At 45.8% G+C, this 27602-nt stretch overlaps 1 protein-coding gene and 1 long non-coding RNA gene across 2 annotated transcripts in view; both read right to left on the bottom strand.

Moving 5' to 3' along the window:
- LOC142313030 (uncharacterized) overlaps positions 1-27602 on the bottom strand; it is a 248965-nt gene that overhangs the window by 84048 nt on the left and 137315 nt on the right. Inside the window, 5 exon segments of the mRNA XM_075352016.1 lie at positions 9269-9925; positions 10955-11045; positions 11228-11325; positions 11409-11532; positions 11614-11787. Of these exon segments, the coding sequence (XP_075208131.1) occupies positions 9269-9925; positions 10955-11045; positions 11228-11325; positions 11409-11532; positions 11614-11787 (1144 nt within the window).
- On the bottom strand, positions 15833-21136 carry LOC142312353 (uncharacterized). The gene is made up of 2 exons (XR_012754361.1): positions 20926-21136; positions 15833-16708 (listed from the first exon to the last, which is right to left on the bottom strand). It is a non-coding gene; the product is annotated as an uncharacterized LOC142312353 (long non-coding RNA).

Raw genomic sequence — 27602 nt, forward strand, 5'->3', positions numbered from 1 at the left:
CTCCGTATGCAGCATTACTATCTACAGCTCCATCTGCTCAGTAATGAAAAGAATAGTTTCAGAAAGGGCTCTTCCATTTCCATCTACCAATGAGATCATCAGTGAAGTCATTCCAGCAGAACCAGAATCCAGGTAGGATATGTCAGTTATTTAGGCCTCTCTACATGTCTCAGACACTGACAGAGTCAATGGCGGAAAGGAGTTACTTTTGCCTAGGGTTGCGTCTCCAATAGATCCTACATATAACAGGTTCCTGAATTTTCGGGACAGATGCTGATGTTTTGGCTACCACAGTAGTAACACAATCCCCTGACATGACGATGTTGCTGTGATTTCTCATGAAGCTTAACGCCTTCGACCTGCATAGGCTTAGAAGTGGCAGGAGACTAAGGAAGAATAGTGCCAGCTGCATTGATTGCTTCTCACGCGTCACCATTCTTGAAACCTAAGGTCAATCCAGATTGCCAGGGAAATAAAGTCATCTAGGAAAGTAGGAATGTATTGACCAGCCAGTTTGACTTTTATCCTTCCAAGCAGACCCTCCCAGAAGGCTACAACTAGTGCCTCATTGTTCTAACAAAGTTCAGAGGACAAGATTCGAAATCATACCTTGAATTAGACTACCCTGATGTAGCCTGACAAAGGATGACGCTGCTGAGGTGACTCAGCCCGGCTCATCAAAAACCTTATGGAACTCCCTCAAGAAGGCTCACAAGTCTTGAGTTAAGGAATCCCCTTAATCCCATAGGGTGCTGAGCCATGTCAGGACCTCTCCTCTCAAGTAAGACAAAATTAATGACACTATGACCCAGTCTGAGGTGAACTGACGGGACAGCAGTTCAAAGTGCAGCGAATACTGGCAATGAACTCTGAATGATTTGCTTTATGGTCTCCATCAAAATGTAGAGGTGAAGACAGACATGGGCCTAAACCGGATGTGTGTTTTGCCAGCTGGGCAGAGACTGCTGAAGTATCTGCTGTTGATGCAGTTGAAGAGCCAGAGCATTTAGTTGGTGGTACACAGTCCGCAGCTTGGACAGAATTTGGTCCTGCTGATACGTTTACTGGTGAAATGAAAAATTTCAGCAAGGGGAAGGGTCCTGAAGTCAGTGGGGTCCATGGCCTCAGCAAACTGTCACGCATGTGGGTGTGGACCCACTGCACCCCAGGCCGGGCTTACCTTGGAGGGTTGTGACTAAGTGCTTACTGGGTTTTCACCGGAGGTTCGACTTGTATGCTGGTAGACACCAGATATCACTCTAGGGCAGGGTACTGGTTCAAAGTGGACGGTTGGTTCACACAGGTTGGCTGATTCAGCTGATTCAGACAGGATGGCTGGAACGTTGATACAGGCTGGCAGAATGGACAATAATTCAGGCAGACCCGACAAGTTCGGGCGCAGACTAGCAGGACAGCCGCAGGCACAAGGTTGCAAGAACTTGACAACTAACTAGCAGGTGAGGAATGTCACAATATTTAAGTCGCTTAGGCACCTCCCAAAAGGGAAGAGTGCTTTAAATTCCTAGTGTCCACCACCCATAGGCTGTTGACACTTCCAGAGTACGGGGAACTGCCCTCAGCATGCTCCCAGGAGACTTGTGTGGTGTGCACAGACCCTGAGTGTAGAGAGACATGGTAAGAACCAGAACAAGAGGAGTTGGACAGCCGGGGAGATGAGTGAGTCGAGTGCCGGCAACATTACACTAATTTGTGTTTTCTCCAATTCCATTAATCGTGAAAGTGGGTGATATAGATCCTTCCCTTCTGGCCTTGAAGAGCCTGATTTCTGTTGGTTTGACAGATGGTGAAAGACAGATATTGGAAGCAAATGCTTATACTAGACTTGCTGATACCACACAGCAACCATTATGCAGACCCAGCTAAGATACATATGCCAGCATGGTGATTGTCTGAGAAGATTTAGCTGCTCAGGTCCTCTCAGAGGAGGTGAATTATACCTTCTCTGCAGCCAGAAGATTAGCTACACGTAGTCTATTCTAGGATATGGAAGATCTATTCTACCTGTTGTTTTTCTGAACAGCCGAATTAGGTTTATCTTCCATTCTACAGTTCCTACATTCGGGGTTTGAGGAGGGTTCAACAATTAACACTCCTAAGGGTACCGTCTCACTAAACGATGTACCAGCGATTCCGACCACGATACGACCTGGTCAGGATCGCTGGTGCGTCGCTACATGGTCGCTGGTGAGCTGTCATTCAGGCAGATCTCACCAGCGATCAGCCACCAGCGACTCCTGTAACGATGCTGCGCTTGGTAACCAGGATAAATATCAGGTAACTAAGCAAAGCGTTTTGCTTAATTACCCGATATTTATCCTGGTTACCAGCGTACACTGCTTAGCGCTGGCTCCCTGCACACGTAGTTAGGGTACACATTGGGTTACTAAGCAAAGCGCTTTCCTTGGTTACCCGATATTTACCCTGGCTACGTGTGCAGGGAGCCAGTGCTAAGCAGTGTACGCTGGTAACCAGGGTAAATATCGGGTAACTAAGCAAAAGCGCTTTGCTTGGTTATCCGATATTTACCCTGGATACCAGCGTACACCGCTTAGGCTGCTTTCACACTACATTTTTTTAACATGCGTCCTGAACGTTTTTTTAACACAAAAACGGATCCAGTGCAAATGCATTTTCATTTCAATGCATTTGCAATGGACTCGCGTCAACATGCGTTCACATGCGTTTGCGTGCGTTATAGTGAGGATCCAGCGATTTGCAGTTATTTAACATTTTTCAAAAACACTACTTGTAGCGGTTTTGAGCTGCGTCCAAATACTGCAAATTGCTGGATCCTGACTATACTGCATGCAAACGCATGTGAACGCTGGCATGCTGATAGACAGGATCCTGCTTGCTCTACTGAGCATGCACAGAAACCAGCCTTGGGTGATCAGTCCCTCTCTCTCCCCTCTCTGTCTCTCTCCCCCTCTCTCTCTCTCTCTCCCTCTCTGGCTCTCTCCCCCTACCTCTCTGCCTCTCTCTCCCTCTCCTCTCTCTCCCCCGCCTGAGAGCTGCGGACATTCGTAACCAAGATAAATATCGGGTAACCAAGCAAAGCGCTTCTCTTAGTTACCCGTTGTTTACGTGTGCAGGCAGCCTGGCTCCTAGCACCTGCGGATGCTCGTATCCAAGCAAGTTACCCGATGTTTACCTTGGTTACGAGCCTCCGCAACTGTCAGAAGCCGGCTCCCAGTCTATTACGTTCAGTTCCACTGACTCCCAATCACATGACTCCAATGCCCACCCATAAACTTAAAGTGACAGGATCCTGCAAAATAACACATGCGTTTGCACGTGTTTTTTTGCTGTAAAAGCAGGATCCGCTTTTACAGCAAAAAAATGTTCATGCCGCATGTTAAAAAAACGCAGTGTGAAAGCAGCCTTAGCGCTGGCTCCCTGCACACGTAGCCAGGGTACACATTTGCCAGGGTATTAGCTTACACAGAGTCGGTGCTCGTTTGTCTCCCGCCGTCAAACACGCCGATGTGTGCTGCACAGCGGGAGACCAACGAGCAAAAAATGAACCAGAACAGTGTGTAACGATCAGCGATTTCACAGCAGGGGCCAGGTCGCTGCTTAGTGTCACACACAGCGAGATCGCTGATGAGATCACTGGTACGTCACAAAACCTGTGACTCAGCAGCAATCTCGCTAGTGATCTCGCTATGTGAGAAGTACCCCTAAGTCTCAATTTTCAGCTATCAATGCTTATCTGAATTGCTCTCTCTGGTCACTCATCACCTTATATGAACATTTTTTCAAAGCTATTAAGAACCTCAAACCTCCCTTCCGGGCTCCCATGCCCTCCTGGGATCTAGCTTTAGGGCTCAGGGTCTTGCAGGAGTGTCCTTTCAAACCAGCAAAGCAGGCAACCATGAAAGATCTATCTCTGAAAACGCTATTTCGGTTAGTGGTTACAGGGGTAAAAGGGTTGGGGAATTTCAAGTATTGTCTTCAAGAGAACCATACATCCGCATCTTCCCAGATCAAATTGCTCTCAGGAATATGAGAGGATTTATTCCTAAAGTGAATTCAGTCATAACATAATTCAAGAGATTTTGTTCCTGGTCTTTTTTTCTTTAGCCTAAAAGGGACAAGCAACATCATTTGTTAGATGTCAAAAGGATTCTCCTCCTTCATCTTCAAAGGACTCAGGTATTTAGTAAGGAAAAGAACCTGTTTGTTCAATTTGGCGGTCTAAACTGAGGAAAGAAACCTAGTAAGGGTACATTACCATGATGGATCAGGGGCCTAATCTGTAATACATACAAAATTACAAGGATTCTCCGCTTCACGTCAGGGCTCACTCCACTAGAGCAACTTACGCTTCTTAGGCTGAATTGGCACATGGTCCACTAGAACACATCTGTAGAGCTGCTTCCTCTTGGTCATCTACATCTACTTTTGTGAAGCGTTACAGATTAGATGTCTCTGCTACAGCGGGTTCAGCCTTCAGCAAAACAGTGCTGGTTCCTGTACCCTACCGTAAAAAGTTCTTCCTAAAAAGATCCCCCCCCCTTCCTGGTATGGAATGGGAAGTAGTCAATCATTTGTGGTTAATTATTAGTTGCTTCTTACCTTGCCTTCGGTTTCTAGCTAGGGGTGAAGTATTTACCCATTATGTGCTGTCTGCGGACACCAGGAAATTAAAATTTCAGGTTAGTAAATTTTAGACATTGTTATGCATTCTTTGCAGCAGGAGATGGTGTATTGTCAAGCATGAAGATGATTTGGCTACTGATGGCACAGTTATATTTCTACCATGGAAGAAAGTGGCTAGTCTGAAACTCTATATACTTTACCAAGATCATTTTTACCATTTCAGGGAGCTTAAAGGGGCCTACCAGCTTTCACCATATGATTGAAGCCCAAAACATGACTCCACCACCTCCTTTCTGAAGTTGCAGCCTTCTTGGCAAATGATGGCCATCCACCAACCATCCAATACTCCATCTATCTCGTCCATCCAGGGTTGCATGACACTCATTAGTAAAGATGATTTTTTTAAAATTATTCTTCATGTATGTCTGGTACCCATTGCAACTATTTCTGCTTGTGAGCACTGCTTAGAAGTTGCTGATCAATAGGTTTCATGCAGTGACTACCAGGGTTCCACCAGGAACCCCTGGCGAGCGCCACAGCACACAGGGTACATGTTACAACAATGGGCCCTTGTGCTAGGGAAAGGGGAGCAGGGTCACCTCCTAAACTCACCTGAGACTGATCCTTAAATGCCCTAATGTCCCTATAGGGGTTCTTTCATTCAATCACCGATCACTTGTCTATCCCCGTCTTTCCCTGGGCTTAGCCCTGTATAGTGTAGGGCAGCCGGAACGCTAGTCCCGCTCTAGGTTAAAGACACAGAGAGGATAAGACAAAGACAGACAGGGATAAAATAAACAGCAATCATACAAAGCACTCCAAACAACAAGAGGTTATAATGAGGAACGGACCGGAGGGGAAAAAATCAAAGAGGACTAAGGAAGGGAAAACAACACACCTTTCACACAGCAAATGTTCTCTGAATGGCTTCCTCGTCCTCAGCTCACAGGTTCTCTCTATAGGCAAAAATAGCAGAAACTATCACCAGCAGTTTACCTGGACTAGGAGAGAAGTCTTTATAGCAGAACTGTTTTGCAATAGAGAACAGCTAACTATTGCTCACACTCAGAGTTTCAAGCGACCAGAGAATCTACTTAACCCTAGCAGCGATGGATAAAGGAGAATCTGCAAAGCTGGCAGTATTATCTTGAGCAAGTGTGTATGAAGCACTGTGCAGTGATCTCCCGACACCAAGAATAGGAGGAACCACTCTGTGTCGTAGTACCCTCGTGACAATAATTTTCTGCGCAACTGCAGCCTCTGGAGGATACTACACCTTGAGTTTCGCAGGACTCCAAAAGGTACAGGCAGCTTCAAATACCTGTTTGCTATTTTGTAATGGTATATTAGCAGCTGCTCTCTTAGGCCCCCTTCACACGTCCGTGAAAAACACGCACGTGTGTTACGGGCCGTTTTTCGGGTCCGTGTCCCGTTTTTGTGTCCGTTTTTATGGTCCGTGTGGCACCTGTGTGAATTGCGTATGCTAGCCGTGTTTGTGTGCAGAACGTCCGTGTGTGCGTGTGGAATTAACGTGTATGTGTACGTGGAATGTCCGTGTGGAATGTCCGTGTGTGTGATGCACAATGTCGTTTATAAATGTCGGCTGACAGCAGACAGAGTTGCGCGATGAGAATGAACTCGGGTGAACTTCACCCGACTTCATCCTCATACCGCGGCTCTGTCTGTGTCGAGTACTGATTAGCGGTCACCTGTGAAGGATTCACCGGTGACCGCTAATCCCCCGATTGACTGAAGTGTCCCCCCCTCTCTCATACTCACCGATCCCCGATCACCGGCGCTGCACGGCGTTCACACGGCTGCGGCGGCTTTTACTATTTTGAAAAAGCCGGCCGCTCATTAAACAATCTCCTATTCCCTGCTTTCCCCGCCCACCGGCGCCTATGATTGGTTACAGTGAGACACGCCCCCACGCTGAGTGACAGGTGTCACACTGCACCCAATCACAGCAGCCGGTGGGCGTGTCTATACTGTGCAGTAAAATAAATAAATATATAATTAAAAAAAAACGGCGTGCGGTTCCCCCCAATTTAAAAGCCAGCCAGATAAAGCCATACGGCTGAAGGCTGGTATTCTCAGGATGGGGAGCTCCACGTTATGGGGAGCCCCCCACCCTAACAATATCAGTCAGCAGCCGCCCAGAATTGCCGCATACATTATATGCGACAGTTCTGGGGCTGTACCCGGCTCTTCCCGATTTGCCCTGGTGCCGTTGGCAAATCGGGGTAATAAGGAGTTATTGGCAGCCCATAGCTGCCAATAAGTCCTAGATTAATCATGTCAGGCGTCTATGAGACACCTTCCATGATTAATCTGTAAGTTACAGTAAAAAAACACACACACCCGAAAAAATCCTTTATTTGAAATAAAAAACACACACAAATTCCCTCATTACCAATTTATTAACCCCGACAAACCCTCCATGTCCGGCGTACTCCACAGTCCTCCAGCGTCGCGTCCAGCTCTGCTGCATGGAGGTGACAGGAGCAGCAGAAGACACCGCCGCTCCGGTCACCTCCACACAGCAAATGAGGTGAGTAGCGCGATCAGCTGCTGTCAGTCAGGTAACTCGCGGCCACCGCTGGATCCAGCGGTGGCCGCGGGTAACCTCAGTGACAGCAGCTGATCGCGCTACTCACCTCATTTGCTGTGTGGAGGTGACCGGAGCGGCGGTGTCTTCTGCTGCTCCTGTCACCTCCATGCAGCAGAGCTGGACGCGACGCTGGAGGACTGTGGAGTACGCCGGACATGGAGGGTTTGTCGGGGTTAATAAATTGGTAATGAGGGAATTTGTGTGTGTTTTTTATTTCAAATAAAGGATTTTTTCGGGTGTGTGTGTTTTTTTTACTGTAACTTACAGATTAATCATGGAAGGTGTCTCATAGACGCCTGACATGATTAATCTAGGACTTATTGGCAGCTATGGGCTGCCAATAACTCCTTATTACCCCGATTTGCCAACGGCACCAGGGCAAATCGGGAAGAGCCGGGTACAGCCCCAGAACTGTCGCATATAATGTATGCGGCAATTCTGGGCGGCTGCTGACTGATATTGTTAGGGTGGGGGGCTCCCCATAACGTGGAGCTCCCCATCCTGAGAATACCAGCCTTCAGCCGTATGGCTTTATCTGGCTGGCTTTTAAATTGGGGGGAACCGCACGCCGTTTTTTTTTAATTATTTATTTATTTATTTTACTGCACAGTATAGACACGCCCACCGGCTGCTGTGATTGGGTGCAGTGTGACACCTGTCACTCAGCGTGGGGGCGTGTCTCACTGTAACCAATCATAGGCGCCGGTGGGCGGGGAAAACAGGGAATACGAGATTGTTTAATGGGCGGCCGGCTTTTTCAAAATAGTAAAAGCCGCCGCAGCAGTGTGAATGCCGTGCAGCGCTGCGCCGGAGATCGGGGAACGGTAAGTATGAGAGAGGGGGGGAAACTGACCGACAGACTGTGAGAGAGGGACAGACAGACAGAGAGACCGACAGAGAGACAGAGAGACTGACCGACGGACTCAGGGAGATTGACCGACATACACAGAAATAGAAAGAATAGCCGACATCACTAGAAATAAAAACACCAAACGGACACGGACTATAGGTATATGCATACGTGTTTACTAACGTGTGTGCACATACCCATAGACTTTCATTGTGTCCACGTGTGCGTGCTCCGTGCAGATAACGGACATGCATCCGTGCCAAACGCAAACACATACGGATCACGGACACGCACACACGGACATAATGAAATAACGGACGTGTGACCACAATCATAGATTAACATTGGTGCACGTTTGGCCGTGTCTCCGGTATATACGGAAACGGACCAAACACGCACGTGTATCACGGACGTGTGAAGGGGGCCTTAAACCGATTAACTTATCTGGCAGAAACCTTCCTCAGTATGCCTTTATCTGCATTAACCCATCTGTGTTGTGTAACAGCCACAAATGTCTTCACAGTACGATGATCTCGCTTATGTTTTCGTGAAATATCTAATGTTTTCATACCTTGTCCAGGGCATGGCACTGCTTGATACTTTTCGGAAGCAGAGAGATCCTTTTTCTTTCCCATATTGCTTGAAACCTGTAACTGCTGAATAATGCAAAACATCCTTCTTAAGTTTCCCTTTAATTGGGCTCACCTGGCAAACTCATTATCATAGGTATTTTAGATTGATTTCAGTGATCCAAAGACCATGAGACACAAGACCATCCATCAGTTTATTTAAAAAACTAACCAAAAAAACTTTTGACAATTTGGAATGTGGCATATGTATATTATACACTGTATATATTAGTAGAAAATATTCAGTGCACAGGTGTGATTTATATTTGAGCTATTTGGATTCTATTTGATTTTTGTATTCATGGGATGTGACTTTTGTAATTGATATTTATTTTCTTGGACAATTTAACAATAAAATAGGTTAAAATGTTTTGTAAGTTTTCTGAATTCAGAGCATACATATGGCTTCTCCCTTTTGTGAGTTAGCCTATGTGAGAAACAGAATTTAATTTTCAAATGAAATACTTCTCATGTTCTGGGTATAAAAATTTGCTCTCAAACATGTGAGCTGTGTTGTTTTGGAAAAAATAAATAATAATTTCCTACATTCTCAACACAGATTTACCTTCATCCCCATGTGTCTTTTTTGATGTTTAACCAAATCTGCTTTACACACAAAACATTTTCCACAATCTGAACATGAATATGGCTTCTCCCCAGTGTGAGTTCTCTGATGTGTAACAAGACTTGATACCTGAGTAAAATCTTGGCCACACTCTGAACAGGAAAATGGCTTCTCCCCTGTGTGAGTTCTGTGATGTTTAACAAGAGTTGATTTACATGCAAAACATTTCCCACATTCAGAACATGAAAATGGCTTCTCCCCTGTGTGAGTTCTCCTATGTGTATTAAGATTTGATTTACATGCAAAACATTTTCCACATTCTGAACATGAAAATGGCTTCTCCCCTGTGTGAATTTTCTGATGTGCCATAAGATTTGATTTACATGCAAAATATTTCCCACACTCTGAACATAAAAATGTCTTGTTTCCTATGGTAGTTCTAACATCCCTTTGGTAACTTTTATTTTCCTTAATAGTCTTTGATGAATCCTGTTTAAAAGGATCAGATGGTAGAGCTTTGCTGTTAAGCACTGAGGATACAGAGGGGATAATGATATGTTCTTCATATGTGTCTTGTGGCATACCAACATCATATGATTGAAAATCTGAAGATGCCAGACTTCCCTCTGATTTCCTAATACAGTCACCTGCCAAGAATAACACTATTATTACTTTTTCAATAATATACATTTTGCAACAAAAACATTTTTATATATTAAATGTCCACTAAAAGTCATGTTGAAAATTTGATAATTCACTAAGATAGCGATGACAAAACAGTTTACATTCTAACCAAAGAGCACAGAGCAAGGACCACTAGATAATAATATCAGGCTACCAGGATCGGCTCTAGCAGTTTCCCAATTCAGTGTTGAATTCGACATCTTCCTAGGATCATGTCTCAGTGTCGGTCAAAACTATTTTGTAGTAAGACCCTCAATGGAGAATTATAAATGAGCCTGTCAGTCAGTACTATTAGGGGTGTCTGTCTGGCACAATCCCTGACATTTTATTGCATGGCAGATGAGAAGTGCGATTATGTATGAGAAGAAATTGTAGAAAGTGTAAAATTTGAACAGCAAATTCATTTTTTAAGTGTTTTTTTTGCGTTGTCAAAAAATAATGGGTTGAGGGAGAATGTGATAAATTTAAGTAATCATTACTCACTTGATGAATTATTCCTTGCCATTTTAGAGCTAACACTTTAGTGATCCTCTCCGATCTTGGTGTACGTATCTGGTGTGATGACGTATAGTGTGGGGCCATTGATCGACTGCAGCCCTCAGATGTTGTATATGGCACTTTATGGCGGAAGTCAAGTACAGAAAAAACGGAGACAAGCACCAAAGCAGCAGGGGCTGTGATGGGTGAGTAATGCTTCTCTTATTATTTAATGTTTTTGTTAATCACACACTTCCCTAAGACACAGGAATGTCACGCTAGGTACGAGGAAGTGAACGATAAAAAGGAAGGGAATAGAAAGCCTATGTTTAGGGAAGGGAGAGATGATGACTCCCTGACCAAACCTACCTATATTTTCCATGTCTAGGATGTACGGAAACCTCTTACACCTTATTTTTAAGACAAGTTTTGTTCATTCTTTTTAGTCCCACATTGTAGCAGCTGCTGAATGAGAAGAATCTGTGACTTCTCTGCATTTCGTGGTCACTACTCACCTGCGCGGTTATCTGTAGGAATCTCCTCTTTACTCCGCTCATCACCCCTCACATATGTCTCTGTAGTATTAATATGGGGCACGTCTTCCCCCTGAAACAAATATTGTAAAAGTCACAGACAGATATGATCAGCTCTAATCCTGCCATCTCCACCGCTCTCATTACACAAGTATAAAACATATAATACTGGAGGATAAAACAAGAATGAGCACAAGACCTTCACAGCTGTCTACACATCATAGGGAGATTTCATGTCACCTTCTCTCCATCTACCTGATGATCCTGAGGAACATCGGGATCTTCTTGTTTACAGTCCTGTGGGAGAAGAGGACGGGGACATCTCTCTGGTGTTGTCCTCTTACTGCATAGACCTGGAGGAGACACATACAGTGACTGAATTCATTCCTTACATACAGATAATTATAGGCCGTGTGTATTTAGTCCTGTCTATTACCTGGTGATGTGAGGGGCTGGGGATCCTCCATCATGACGTCCTTGTACAGATCTTTGTGTCCTTCTAAATACTCCCACTCCTCCATGGAGAAATAGACGGTGACGTCCTGACACCTTATAGGAACCTGACACATACAGTGATACCGTCACCCCCGATCCCTTCATAGCATTACTGTATAATGTCCCAGCATTCCCAGCAGTGTCACCTCTCCAGTCAGCAGCTCAATCATCTTGTAGGTGAGTTCTAGGATCTTCAGGTCATTGATGTCCTCATGTATCGGGGGGTAAGGTGGAGGCCCCGTGATTGGGCTCAGGGGTCTTCCCCATCCCTCAGGCACAGGGGCCTGACAGCGCTCACTAGAGGTCTTCTTCACTACTGTGTAATCCTGGTTATGGAGAGACACTGTAAGAAATCTCACTCCAGACATTTCCAGAGTCCTCACCTCTCCAGTTCTGTCCATCTGTTACTCCCATAGATAAGAATATAATTGCCTTATTCTTTCTGTCTGTCTGTCTGTCTTGCTCCAAAATTGTGTTGTTACAGTGACAGTGTCGTTACAGTGACAACCGTCGGATTGGCCGCTGGGCCCGGCCTGGCCCCGCCCCCCCCCACGGATTGGTCGCTCGCCTCGGCCTGGCCCCGCCCCCCGCATGAATTGGCCGCTCGCCCCGCCCCTCCGCACACATCGCCCGCTCGGCCACGCCCCTTCCCCCGAATTCAAACGAAGCCTCGACTCCCAGGTGACTGCTGCAGGGCACTCCCAGGAGTCCACACCGGCAACCCAGCCCAGACATAACCTTGCGATGCTGGAATCGTGACGGAGCCGGTGTACGCTGGTAACCATGATACACATCGGGTAACTATAGGAAGTGCTTCCCTTAGTTACCCGATGTGTATCATGGTTACCAGCGTACACCGGCTCCCGGTACACATGTGCAGGGAGCCGGCATACGCTGACGCCTCGCCCGCTCGACCCCGCTCCCGACACACGTTGGCACGCTCGGCCCCGCCCCCGGCGGATATAACGTTGCGATGCTGGAATCGTGAATGAGCCGGTGTACGCTGGTAACCATGATACACATTGGGTAACTATAGGAAGCGCTTCCCTTAGTTACCCGATGTGTATCATGGTTACCAGCGTACACCGGCTCCCGATACACATGTGCAGGGAGCCGGCATACGCTGACGCCTCGCCTGCTCGACCTCGCCCCCGGCACACGTTGGCACGCTCGGCCCCGCTCCTGGCGAATATAACCTTGCGATGCTGGGATCGTGACGGAGCCGGTGTACACTGGTAACCATGATACACATCGGGTAACTATAGGAAGCGCTTCCCTTAGTTACCCGATGTGTATAATGGCCCCGCCCCCGGCACGACAAGCTCGGCCCTGCACCCGGCGACCCGCTCGGCCCCGCCCCCGGCACACGTCGGCCCACTGGGCCCCGCCCCCGGCACACGTTAGCTCGCTCGTCCCCGCCCCGGCACACGTTGGGCACCTATACACCTCCCCCCCAGAACTACTCCTCCCATTATACTCCTCTTTCCCCAGGACTACTCCTCCTATTATAGTCCTATTCTACTCCTCTCTGCGTATAATAGGAGGACTATTATAGCATGGGGAATGGAGCACGATGGGGGTGCGCAGCATGGGGGATGGAGCACGATGGGGGGTGCGCAGCATGGGAGATGGAGCACGATGGGGGGTGCGCAGCATGGGGGATGGAGCACGATGGGGGAAGGAGCACGATGGGGGTGTACACCTCCCCCCAAAACACACACACGCCACACGCGCACTGCACAACACACCACACACACACTGGGAACCACAAACACCGACCTACACAGACACCCACACACACAGACAACGCCGCACACACACAACACCCAACACACAAACATTGCGGCATACACAAATATACGCACATACCGCACAACACACACACATTGCACAAAACATACCTCCCCCCAAAACACACACACGCATGCACCCCACAGCCACACCCACACAAACCGCGCAACACACACAGCACCACATACAGACAACACTGCAGACACACAGCGCTCCACAAACAACGCAACACACACAACACCACACAAACAACACCGCTCTCATCTCCCCACACACACCCAGACAACACCCAGAACATGTACAGCACCCTACACAAACACTTGGCAACTACACACAACAACATCTATATATATATATATATAACAAAAATCATACATTAACTACACAATACGTAAATTCTAGAATACCCGATGCGTTAGAATCAGGCCACCTTCTAGTAGATAAGAATGGTGTAATGTGACGTCATCAGAATCTCTCACCTCTCCAGTAAGCCGGAAGAGGATCTCTAGGGTGAGGTGTAATATCCTCTCCGCCATCTTGTCCCTGTCCATATCCATCCTTCACGGGGCAATCAGGAGAATTCTCTTCTATAGAGCGATTGTTCTCCCCCAGCATCTAATGTGTATGGAGCCTGAGCCCAGTAATGGGGAATCTCCACACACCTCCACCTGCAGAGCCGCACACTGGATATATGGCTGCTCTGTGCTTACAGGACCTGTGATGATGTCACATGGAGGGGAGGAGTCAGGGGTCACATGATCAGCTGCTCAGTGTATGCAGGGCTCTGCTGTGCTGGGTGTCATGGTGCTGGATGAGGGGAAGTTTATGTGTGGGGTCAGGAGGGGTTTACAGTCTGGATGTAGCAGAGCCGAGTGTGTACGATGTGTACGGAGCGGATTTGTGTGTGTGTGTGATGTGTGTGGAGCGGAGCCGTGTGTGTACGAGGTATATGGAGCGGAGCCGTGTGTGTACAATGTGTACTGAGCAGAGCCGTGTGTGTACGATGTGTTCCCATTTATAATTGTATTTAATTGTATTTAAGTGTTGTCAAGGGCTCCCAAATTGATGCTCTGGAAGCCGCAAACAGACTCAAAGCAGAGATACTGGTACCGCAGGCAGCCAGGAGACATCCTGGAGACCACAGACAGGTAGCTGAGGTACTGGAAGCTTCAGGCAGCCAGGAGACATCCTGGAGACCACAGACAGGTAGCTGAGGTACTGGAAGCTGCAGGCAGCCAGGAGACATCCTGGAGATTGTACCGTAGGAAAGTAGCTGAGGTACCAGAAGCCTCAGGCAGCCAGGAGACATCCTGACGACCGCAGACAGGTAGCTGAGGTACTGGAAGCCGCAGGTGACCAGGAGACATCCTGGAGACTACAGACAAGTAGCTAAGGTACCAGAAGCTGCAGGCAGACAGGAGATGTCCTGGAGACCGCAGGAAGGTAGCTGAGGTACTGGAAACCGCAGGCAGACAGGAGACATCCTGGAGACCACAGGAAAGTAGCTGAAGTACTGGAAGCCGCAGGCAGACAGATGTCCTGGAGACCGCAGGAAAGTAGCTGAGGTACTGGAAGCCGCAGGGAGGCAGGAGGCAGGAGACATCCTGGACACCACAGACAGTATCCCCCTTAAAGGGCCTTTCCCAAAAGAGTTAATAACTGTGCCTTTGGGAACCATGGCCTTGGTATTCTGTCAAGGGCTCACAAAGTGAGGTAATAGAAGCGGTAGGTAGACAGGAGACATCCTGGAAGCAGTTGACGGACATGTAGCAGATATCCTGGAAAACCAGGGATGAGTAGTAAAGGCAGTAGCTGCATACAGCAGAAGACCTGAAGACTGCAGATTGGTTGCAGAGGTACTGAAAGCAGGCAGACAGGTAACTGAGGTATTGGGAGCCACAGACGTTCTGGAGACTTCAGACAGGTTGCAGACATACGGGAAGTCACAGGCAGATTGGTAGCTGAGGTACTGGAAGCCACAGATAGTCTGGGGATGTTCTAGACACTGCTGACAGGTAGCTGAGCACAAACAAATAGTCTTAATAACATAATTGCTTCGGTTTTCAATGGTTTCGGTTTTCATTGATTGTATTCAGATGGATTATTAACGAATACCGAGGTATCACTGTATGCAGTTGAAACCATTAGTTTCCCTCCATTCTCTATAAAGAGACATCTGCATGTTTTTCTCACTATCTGACATGAAATCAGAATAAAGCTTCCCAGTTGTCGGTCAATTAGGAACCTGTCACGATTCCTCTCAGGTGTCAGGCTGAAAACTCCTCTCTGCCCACTCCCTGTTTCTGTCGTGACCTCCTGGCTTTTGACCTTGGACCGTTACCTGACCACATCTCAGTTTTCTCCCTGAATCATTTACCGTTCCTCCTGATATTCTGACCCTTGGATTGTGACCTGACTACGCTTCTGTGTCCTCCCTGTATCTATTCATGTCCTCCTGTTACCAGACCCCGGCTTGCTTGACTACTCTTCTGTCTGTACTATCCGTAAGTAGTGACTTGCATTACAGAACCAAAATTCTTTATATTTGCCAAATGCCAGAATAATGAGAGAAAATGTTTTAAGGCATTTTTATTACTTGCTGCAAAGTCAAAAGTTTCCATCCATTTCATTAGTATTTGGTAGCATTGCCCTTACACTGTGTGATTTGGGTGAAACATTTTGGATCTCATTCCACAAGCTTCTCACAATAGTTGGTAGGAATTTGGGCCCATTCCGCCTGACAGATCTGGTGTAACTGAGACATGGTTGTAGGTCGCCTTGCTCCCACCTGCCTTTTCAGCTTTGCCCATTAATTTTCAATAGGTTTGAAATCGGGGCTTTATGATGGCCACTCCAAAACATTGACTTTGTTATCTTTACGTTCCTGGCTGATGTCTTGAGATGTTGCTTCAGTATTGCCACTTTCCTCATGATGCCACCTATTTTGTGATGTGCACCAGTCCCTCCTACAGCAAACCAACCCCACAACATGATGCTGCCAGCCCTGTTTTCACAGTTGGAATGGTGTTTTTAGGCTTCAAAGTTTCTCCTTTTTTCTTCCAAATGTAAAGATATTCATTATGGCCAAATAGTTTAATTTCAATTTCGTCAGACCACAGGACATGTCTCCAAAAATTAAGGTCTTTCTTCCTGTGTGTATTTGCAAACATTAATCTGACTTTTTTATATTTCATTTGAAGTAATGGCTTCTTTCTGGCAGAGTTGCCTTTCAGCCCATGTTGATACAGTACTCGTTTCACTGTGCATAATGACACAATCTTAGCAGCTTCCACCAGCATCTTCACAAGGTCTTTTGCTTTTGTTCTTGGGTTGATATGCACATGTCTGACCAAACCACGTTCATCTCTGGTACACAGAACCCGTCTCCTTCCTGAACGGTATGATGGCTGGACATTCCCATCTTGTTTGCACTTGCTAATTGACCTAAAACTGGAAAGATTTATTCTGATTTACTATCAGATAGTGAGAAAAACATGCATACAGTGAAGGAAATAATTATTTGATCCCTTGCTGATTTTGTAAGTTTGCCCACTGACAAAGACATGAACAGTCTATAATTTTAAGGGTAGGTTAATTTTAACAGTGAGAAGTAGGTAGCTGGGTAACAGTTAGAAGAAGAGGTGGGGGGAAAAGTGTCAGGGAGCCTAGTCCTGATCTGGCACAACCTGCTAAATATGCTTGTCTGGCTGATATTAGGGATGCAGGCTCAGGACTAGGATCACTACAGCAGGACTTTTCTCCTAGCAACCAGGAAAACGACTGCTGTAGGAAGGAGGGAAATAGGAGAGCAGCAAAGGCCAGACAGATGTTGGTGGTATACTCTATATACTCTATAGAGTATATATATACTCTATATACTCTATACTGTTGGTGGTATACTCTATATACTCTATAACTAGATGGACAGACAGGGTTATCAGTTGCCAAGACCGTGAATGCCAAACAGTGTGTTGTCTTCCGGTTGCTCGGGTTTGGCATATTGTGAAATGGATAGACAGATTGCTGGGTGGGGCTCGGGAAGGCCCAGCGGTTATGGTGCACATTGGTACTAATGACAAAGTTAAAGGCAGGTGGAAGGTCCTTAAAAATAATTACAGGTAACTAGAAGAGAAGCTAAAGTCCAGGACCTCCAAGGTAGTGTTTTAAGAAATACTACCGGTGCCACGAGCATCACTAAAAAGGCAGCGGGAGCTTAGGGTGATAAATCTGTGGGTTAGAAATTGGTGCAGGAAGGAAGGGTTTGGGTTCATGGAGAACTGGGCTGACTTCTATGTCGGCTACAAGCTCTACGGTAGGGACAGCCTGCACCTCAGTGGGGAGGGTGCAGCTGTGCTGTGGGAGAAAATGGTCAGACGGATGGAGGAGCTTTTAACCTAGAATCTGGGGGGAGGGAGGGTAGTAGAGCAAATAAGGGGATAGATAGAGCAGATAGAGACAGTAGAGGTCAATGAAGGTTTAGGGGGACTGGGACGTGCAAAGAAAGCAGGGAGGCAAGGAGTAAGGAATGTGTTAATAGTATTACATGTCTACTGGCAAATGCAAGAAGTCTTGCAAACAAAATTAATTAATTGGAGACTCTTATGTCAACCATGGATTATGATGTGGTGACCATTATGGAAACCTGGTTGGATGAGAGCCATGACTGGGTGACAAATGTAGAGGGTTATACTACATTCAGGAAGGACGGGAAAGACCAAAAAGGTGATGGAGTATGTATATTTCTCAAATCTAACTTAAGACCTGTGTTCAATGACGACATTGGGGGAGCTGAATCAATGTACAGTCAGTATGGGTAAACGTACATGGGAGCGGATTAACGGGAAGCTGCTAATTGGAGTTTGCTATAAGCCTCCTAACATAGCTGAACAGGTAGAGGGTTAAATGCTGCAACAAATTAAAAAGGCAGTTAATAATAAATAATAATAATAATAATAATAATCGGGTCCATATGGGGGATTTCAACTATCCAGACATTCAGTGGGACATAGAATCTTCTGGTTGTGCTTAAAGCTGTAAGTTCTTATCTACAATTCAAGACAATTTCCTCTCTCAGATGGTAGATGAACCAACCAGGGGAGATAATTTGCTAGACTTGGTCCTGTCAAAGACCAGATACAATTTCAGATCTACAGGTCCGGAAGCACTTGGGCACCAGCGATCAATATGGTAAGTCTCAAAGTAATATTCAATAGAACATTTGAAAGGGAGAATGCTAAAACCTGGAATTTTAGGAAAGCTGATTTCAACAAATTACGGAAAAAGCTCAATTGGGTAGATTGGGACAATGTCATAGTAACCGGGGAAACCTGACATAAATGGGGTAAGTTTAAGCATATACTACTAGAGTCCTGTAAATAACTTATACCCTCTGGTAATAAAATGTCCAGGAATAAAAAGAAACCACTATGGATAAATAAGACAGTACAAGAATAATAAAACAAAAACAAAGGACGTTAAAATCTTGAAGGCTGAGCATACAGAAATATCTCACTAGGAAATGTAAAAAAGAAATCAAGCAAGCAAAATTAGCTACTGAAACAAAAATCGCCAAGGACATTAAAATAAATCCCCAATTTTTTTATAAATACATTAAAGGAAAAAGGAAAACAAAGGATGATATTGGCCCCTTAAAATATAATAAGTTAATTATAGAGGACAAAGAAAAGACTGAGATATTAAACAGGCACATCTCATCCATGTTCACGAAGTAACTGACTGTTCCAGGGATCATTCAACAACTCAAAAATCAAAATTCACCTCCTGATATTATTAAATTAACACAAGAAGAAGTACGCTTGCGTCTGAGTAAATTAAACATTGAAACATTGACAAATCCCCCGGGCCAGATGGCATTGAGCCAGGAATATTGAGGCAATTGAGATCAGTAATTGACAGACCGCTGTATCTAATCTTTTTAGACTCACTTGTAACAGGGTTTGTGCCTCAGGATTGGAGAATTCCTGATGTGGTACCAATATTTAAGAGAGGTTAGAGGGTAGATCCAGACAACTACCATCCGGTAAGTCTGACATCAGTAGTGTGCAAAGTTTTTGAGGGTACTTTAAGGGATGACATGTAATAACATATTTCAGAAAATAATATAATAACTGATAGACAGCATGGATTCATGTTCTATGAGGAGGTAAGTGCAAATTTGGATATTGATACACATCGGGTAACTATAGGAAGCGCTTCCCTTAGTTACCCGATGTGTATCATGGTTACCAGCGTACACCGGCTCCCGGTACACATGTGCAGGGAGCCGGCATACGCTGACGCCTCGCCCGCTCAACCCCGCCCCCGACACACTTTGGCACGCTCGGCCCCGCCCCCGGCGGATATAACGTTGCGATGCTGGAATCGTGAATGAGCCGGTGTACGCTGGTAACCATGATACACATTGGGTAACTATAGGAAGCGCTTCCCTTAGTTACCCGATGTGTATCATGGTTACCAGCGTACACCGGCTCCCGATACACATGTGCAGGGAGCCGGCATACGCTGACGCCTCGCCTGCTCGACCTTGCCCCCGGTACACGTTGGCACGCTCGGCCCCGCTCCTGGCGAATATAACCTTGCGATGCTGGGATCGTGACAGAGCCGGTGTACACTGGTAACCATGATACACATCGGGTAACTATAGGAAGCGCTTCCCTTAGTTACCCGATGTGTATAATGGCCCCGCCCCCGGCACGACAAGCTCGGCCCTGCACCCGGCGACCCGCTCGGCCCCGCCCCCGGCACACGTCGGCCCACTGGGCCCCGCCCCCGGCACACGTTAGCTCGCTCGTCCCCGCCTCGGCACACGTTGGGCACCTATACACCTCCCCCCCAGAACTACTCCTCCCATTATACTCCTCTTTCCCCAGGACTACTCCTCCTATTATAGTCCTATTCTACTCCTCTCTGCGTATAATAGGAGGACTATTATAGCATGGGGAATGGAGCACGATGGGGGTGCGCAGCATGGGGGATGGAGCACGATGGGGGGTGCGCAGCATGGGGGATGGAGCACGATGGGGGGTGCGCAGCATGGGGGATGGAGCACGATGGGGGAAGGAGCACGATGGGGGTGTACACCTCCCCCCAAAACACACACACGCCACACGCGCACCGCACAACACACCACACACACACTGGGAACCACAAACACCGACCTACACAGACACCCACACACACAGACAACGCCGCACACACACAACACCCAACACACAAACATTGCGGCATACACAAATATATGCACATACCGCACAACACACACACATTGCACAAAACATACCTCCCCCCAAAACACACACACGCATGCACCCCACAGCCACACCCACACAAACCGCGCAACACACACAGCACCACATACAGACAACACTGCAGACACACAGCGCTCCACAAACAACGCAACACACACAACACCACACAAACAACACCGCTCTCATCTCCCCACACACACCCAGACAACACCCAGAACATGTACAGCACCCTATACAAACACTTGGCAACTACACACAACAACATCTATATATATATATATAACAAAAATCATACATTAACTACACAATACGTAAATTCTAGAATACCCGATGCGTTAGAATCAGGCCACCTTCTAGTAGATAAGAATGATGTAATGTGACGTCATCAGAATCTCTCACCTCTCCAGTAAGCCGGAAGAGGATCTCTAGGGTGAGGTGGAATATCCTCTCCGCCATCTTGTCCCTGTCCATATCCATCCTTCACGGGGCAATCAGGAGAATTCTCTTCTATAGAGCGATTGTTCTCCCCCAGCATCTAATGTGTATGGAGCCTGAGCCCAGTAATGGGGAATCTCCACACACCTCCTCCTGCAGAGCCGCACACTAGATATATGGCTGCTCTGTGCTGCCAGGACCTGTGATGATGTCACATGGAGGGGAGGAGTCAGGGTCACATGATCAACTCCTCAGTGTATGCAGGACTCTGCTGTGCTGGGTGTCATGGTGCTGGATGAGGCGAAGTTTATGTGTGGGGTCAGGAGGGGTTTACAGTGTGGATGTAGCAGAGCCGTGTGTGTATGGTGTGTACGGAGCGGAGCCGTGTGTGTACGAGGTGTACGGAGCGGATTTGTGTGTGTGTGTTATGTGTGTGGAGCGGAGCCGTGTGTGTACGAGGTATATGGAGCGGAGCCGTGTGTGTACAATGTGTACTGAGCAGAGCCGTGTGTGTACAATGTTTCTGAGCAGAGCCGTGTGTGTACGATGTGTTCCCATTTATAATTGTATTTAATTGTATTTAAGTGTTGTCAAGGGCTCCCAAATTGATGCTCTGGAAGCCGCAAACAGACTCAAAGCAGAGATACTGGTACCGCAGGCAGCCAGGAGACATCCTGGAGACCACAGACAGGTAGCTGAGGTACTGGAAGCTGCAGGCAGCCAGGAGACATCCTGGAGATTGTACCGTAGGAAAGTAGCTGAGGTACCAAAAGCCTCAGGCAGCCAGGAGACATCCTGAAGACCGCAGACAAGTAGCTAAGGTACCAGAAGCTGCAGGCAGACAGGAGATGTCCTGGAGACCGCAGGAAGGTAGCTGAGGTACTGGAAACCGCAGGCAGACAGGAGACATCCTGGAGACCACAGGAAAGTAGCTGAGGTACTGGAAGCCGCAGGCAGACAGATGTCCTGGAGACCGCAGGAAAGTAGCTGAGGTACTGGAAGCCGCAGAGAGGCAGGAGACATCCTGGACACCACAGACAGTATCCCCCTTAAAGGGCCTTTCCCAAAAGAGTTAATAACTGTGCCTTTGGGAACCATGGCCTTGGTATTCTGTCAAGGGCTCACAAAGTGAGGTAATAGAAGCAGTAGGTAGACAGGAGACATCCTGGAAGCAGTTGACGGACATGTAGCAGATATCCCGGAAAACCAGGGATGAGTAGTAAAGGCAGTAGCTGCATACAGCAGAAGACCTGAAGACTACAGATTGGTTGCAGAGGTACTGAAAGCAGGCAGACAGGTAACTGAGGTATTGGGCGCCACAGACGTTCTGGAGACTTCAGACAGGTTGCAGACATACGGGAAGTCACAGGCAGACTGGTAGCTGAGGTACTGGAAGCAACAGATAGTCTGGGGATGTTCTGGAGACTTCTGACAGGTAGCTGAGCACAAACAAATAGTCTTAATAACATAATTGCTTCGGTTTTCAATGGTTTCGGTTTTCATTGATTGTATTCAGATGGATTATTAACGAATACCGAGGTATTACTGTATACAGTTGAAACCATTAGTTTCCCTCCATTCTCTATAAAGAGACATCTGCATGTTTTTCTCACTATCTGACATGAAATCAGAATAAAGCTTCCCAGTTGTCGGTCAATTAGGAACCTGTCACGATTCCTCTCAGGTGTCAGGCTGAAAACTCCTCTCTGCCCACTCCCTGTTTCTGTCGTGACCTCCTGGCTTTTGACCTTGGACCGTTACCTGACCACATCTCAGTTTTCTCCCTGAATCATTTACCGTTCCTCCTGATATTCTGACCCTTGGATTGTGACCTGACTACGCTTCTGTGTCCTCCCTGTATCTATTCATGTCCTCCTGTTACCAGACCCCGGCTTGCTTGACTACTCTTCTGTCTGTACTATCCGTAAGTAGTGACTTGCATTACAGAACCAAAATTCTTTATATTTGCCAAATGCCAGAATAATGAGAGAAAATGTTTTAAGGCATTTTTATTACTTTCTGCAAAGTCAAAAGTTTCCATCCATTTCATTAGTATTTGGTAGCATTGCCCTTACACTGTGTGATTTGGGTGAAACATTTTGGATCTCATTCCACAAGCTTCTCACAATAGTTGGTAGGAATTTGGGCCCATTCCGCCTGACAGATCTGGTGTAACTGAGACATGGTTGTAGGTCGCCTTGCTCCCACCTGCCTTTTCAGCTTTGCCCATTAATTTTCAATAGGTTTGAAATCGGGGTTTTATGATGGCCACTCCAAAACATTGACTTTGTTATCTTTACGTTCCTGGCTGATGTCTTGAGATGTTGCTTCAGTATTGCCACTTTCCTCATGATGCCACCTATTTTGTGATGTGCACCAGTCCCTCCTACAGCAAACCAACCCCACAACATGATGCTGCCAGCCCTGTTTTCACAGTTGGAATGGTGTTTTTAGGCTTCAAAGTTTCTCCTTTTTTCTTCCAAATGTAAAGATATTCATTATGGCCAAATAGTTTAATTTCAATTTTGTCAGACCACAGGACATGTCTCCAAAAATTAAGGTCTTTCTTCCTGTGTGTATTTGCAAACATTAATCTGACTTTTTTATATTTCATTTGGAGTAATGGCTTCTTTCTGGCAGAGTTGCCTTTCAGGCCATGTTGATACAGTACTCGTTTCACTGTGCATAATGACACAATCTTACCAGCTTCCACCAGCATCTTCACAAGGTCTTTTGCTTTTGTTCTTGGGTTGATATGCACATGTCTGACCAAACCACGTTCATCTCTGGTACACAGAACCCGTCTCCCTCCTGAACGGTATGATGGCTGGACATTCCCATCTTGTTTGCACTTGCTAATTGACCTAAAACTGGAAAGATTTATTCTGATTTACTATCAGATAGTGAGAAAAACATGCATACAGTGAAGGAAATAATTATTTGATCCCTTGCTGATTTTGTAAGTTTGCCCACTGACAAAATATAGAAATGTGGCACTCCTTCTATAGTCGCTGGTGCTTGGATAGGGTCCCACCCCAGATCAAAAAATTGATAAAAATCCAGCACTCAAAGGCTCAAACAGCATTTGGTCTGAACTTCAATTTGTTATACAATATGATTTACATCATATCAATTTTTTAGATGTCACTGTTACGAAATTAGAGAATGGACATTTACAAACTGATTTGTACATAAAGTCGACGGACAGGAATAACTTACTTGCATATGATAGTTGTCATCCCAAAGCCATGAAGAATTCTATACCTAAGTCCCAGTTTCTTAGGGTACATAGGATTGTTAACCAACAAGAAATTAAAGACACCAGATTACAGGAGATGAGGACTAAGTTTCTGGTGAGGGGTTATCCACAGGAGGTTTTGAATAGTGCTAGTGTAAATACCGAATCTTCTATTGGTAAGACTAGAGATAAACGTTTGGCTTTCGTTCATACTTACCATCCTTTTTCTTACAAAATTCATAAATTCATCAGAAGTCATTGGAACATCTTGCGTAAAGGGTACCCGGAGGTGGAAGAATTTAAATCACCTTTTCTTCCTTGTTTTAGACGACCGTCTAATCTCAGTAATAAATTGGTGAGAGCTGATGTGGGCGCCGGTGTGACTGGACCCGTTCAAACTCATCTTTATACCCAGAGACGTGGTACTTTCCCATGTTTAAATTGTGCCCAATGTAGTAATGTGTTGAAAGGTGATAGAGTTTTGCATCCCTACAGTGGTCGGGGTTATCCAATTAGAGGTTTTTTCACCTGTGAGACATCTTATGTTGTATATGTAGTGAAGTGTCCTTGTGGCCTACTCTATGTAGGCGAAACCACCCAGACTGTTAAGGAACGTATATCACAACATAAATCCACCATTAGGTGTGAGAGATTGACTTTACCTCTTCCATCTCATTTTCATAAACAGGGACATAGTGTTAGTCAATTACGGTTCCAGGTGTTGGAGCAGGTCTTGCCAAATAGAAGAGGAGGCGATAGGGTTAAAAAATTGAAACAAAGGGAGGCGTATTGGATTTTTACTCTTCAGACTTTGGAGCCCAAAGGCCTTAATCGTGATTTCGATACTTCTAGTTTCTTATAGCTTTACATTCATTTATGCCTACTTATTATTATCTTTTTCAGAGGAGTTGATCACTGATTTGATGATGGCCGGTCCTTTTAGGTATTTTCTTATAAACCTTCTTTCTGTTTCTTTCTTAACATAATCCTTTTTCCTGCTTTTTCCCTAGTTTTAGTTTTCTCTACACATTACTAATTTTCCCTTGATCCCTTTCTTTCATAGTCTCTCCTTCCCCTTTCCCCTTCCCTCCCCCTTTCCCCCCCCCCTCCTTCCCCTTCCCCTTCCAATCCCCACCCCCTTTCCCTTCCCCCCCCCTCTCCATTTTCTTATGTATATCCCTCTTAGCTTTTTTCTTTTCTTTTTTTCTTTTTTCCTGTTTTTTTTACTGGGGTTGATTATAGTTGATAAAAAATTAAAAAATTATTAAATTGATTCCGAATAAATACACCATTCCCTTAGTCCTCTTATTTTATTTCTTCTATTTTTTCTTTTATTTGACCTTTTAGGTAATTTGTCTTTAAATAATGTTACCCATAGAGTCTCTTATTCATTACACTAGTTTGGGCTTAATTACCCTTATTTCATGGTTATTGCATAAGGGGACATTGCCAGTCAGCGCTATTTTAGCGCTTGCCAACCATCTGGTTTACGTGTTGCCAACCAGGATCGTCACTTCCGGTTTGCGGACCGGAAGTGACGTTCCGCGGTGAGGAGTGGCTGTCTGTGTATGTCTACAGTCGCCAACCATCAGGATTTACACATTGCCAGCCGGTGACGTCACTTCCGGTCTTCGGACCGGAAGTGACGCTCTGTAACTTGTTAATGAGCTAATTGAGCGTTCTATTTAAATCTGGACATTGGACTGTCAGATTACATTGACTGCAGACCCGGACGGGCAGCTTTTTCCTCTGGTCCAGTTTTTTCATATATTTCTACAGAGCCCTTTCTGGTGAGTGTTCATTGCATGGTATTTCTGTGTATTGTCTGTTTTATTAGATCAGAATAGTGTCTTAGTGCTGGTGCTTAGGCTCTTTGTCCTTCTATATTAGCAAGATACACTTTTTTTGGATAAATTTTTGGGTTTCCTGTTTGGTTCCCCTTTTGTTGTATAATGGTTCTATTATGCTACATATTATCTGTATTTCAATTATATCTTCAGGTGGACATTATATCTGCTAGTGAAGCGGCTCAACTGACAGATTCTTCATTTTTGTTTTTTTGTTGACATTTTTTGTATATCATAGTTCATGATTCATGCATTATAATGTGGTGAATATTTCTGCCCTTTTTTGTTACCATGATTGTATAATGCCATTATTTCTGTATACTTAAAAATCTTTTATGTATCTTTTTATTGTAGCGTAAACTGATGAAGGTCGGATGACCGAAAAACCTTTGAGTGCTGGATTTTTTTCAATTTTTTGCCCACTGACAAAGACATGAACAGTCTATAATTTTAAGGGTAGGTTAATTTTAACAGTGAGAAGTAGGTAGCTGGGTAACAGTTAGAAGAAGAGGTGGGGGGAAAAGTGTCAGGGAGCCTAGTCCTGATCTGGCACAACCTGCTAAATATGCTTGTCTGGCTGATATTAGGGATGCAGGCTCAGGACTAGGATCACTACAGCAGGACTTTTCTCCTAGCAACCAGGAAAACGACTGCTGTAGGAAGGAGGGAAATAGGAGAGCAGCAAAGGCCAGACAGATGTTGGTGGTAGGGGACTCTATAACTAGATGGACAGACAGGGTTATCAGTTGCCAAGACCGTGAATGCCAAACAGTGTGTTGTCTTCCGGTTGCTCGGGTTTGGCATATTGTGAAATGGATAGACAGATTGCTGGGTGGGGCTCGGGAAGGCCCAGCGGTCATGGTGCACATTGGTACTAATGACAAAGTTAAAGGCAGGTGGAAGGTCCTTAAAAATAATTACAGGTAACTAGAAGAGAAGCTGAAGTCCAGGACCTCCAAGGTAGTGTTTTAAGAAATACTACCGGTGCCACGAGCATCACTAAAAAGGCAGCGGGAGCTTAGGGTGATAAATCTGTGGGTTAGAAATTGGTGCAGGAAGGAAGGGTTTGGGTTCATGGAGAACTGGGCTGACTTCTATGTCGGCTACAAGCTCTACGGTAGGGACAGCCTGCACCTCAGTGGGGAGGGTGCAGCTGTGCTGTGCGAGAAAATGGTCAGACGGATGGAGGAGCTTTTAACCTAGAATCTGGGGGGAGGGAGGGTAGTAGAGCAAATAAGGGGATAGATAGAGCAGATAGAGACAGTAGAGGTCAATGAAGGTTTAGGGGGACTGGGACGTGCAAAGAAAGCAGGGAGGCAAGGAGTAAGGAATGTGTTAATAGTATTACATGTCTACTGGCAAATGCAAGAAGTCTTGCAAACAAAATTAATTAATTGGAGACTCTTATGTCAACCATGGATTATGATGTGGTGACCATTATGGAAACCTGGTTGGATGAGAGCCATGACTGGGTGACAAATGTAGAGGGTTATACTACATTCAGGAAGGACGGGAAAGACCAAAAAGGTGGAGGAGTATGTATATTTCTCAAATCT

Source organism: Anomaloglossus baeobatrachus, chromosome 5 (genome assembly GCF_048569485.1).
Source record: "Anomaloglossus baeobatrachus isolate aAnoBae1 chromosome 5, aAnoBae1.hap1, whole genome shotgun sequence".
NCBI classification, from domain to species: domain Eukaryota; kingdom Metazoa; phylum Chordata; class Amphibia; order Anura; family Aromobatidae; genus Anomaloglossus; species Anomaloglossus baeobatrachus.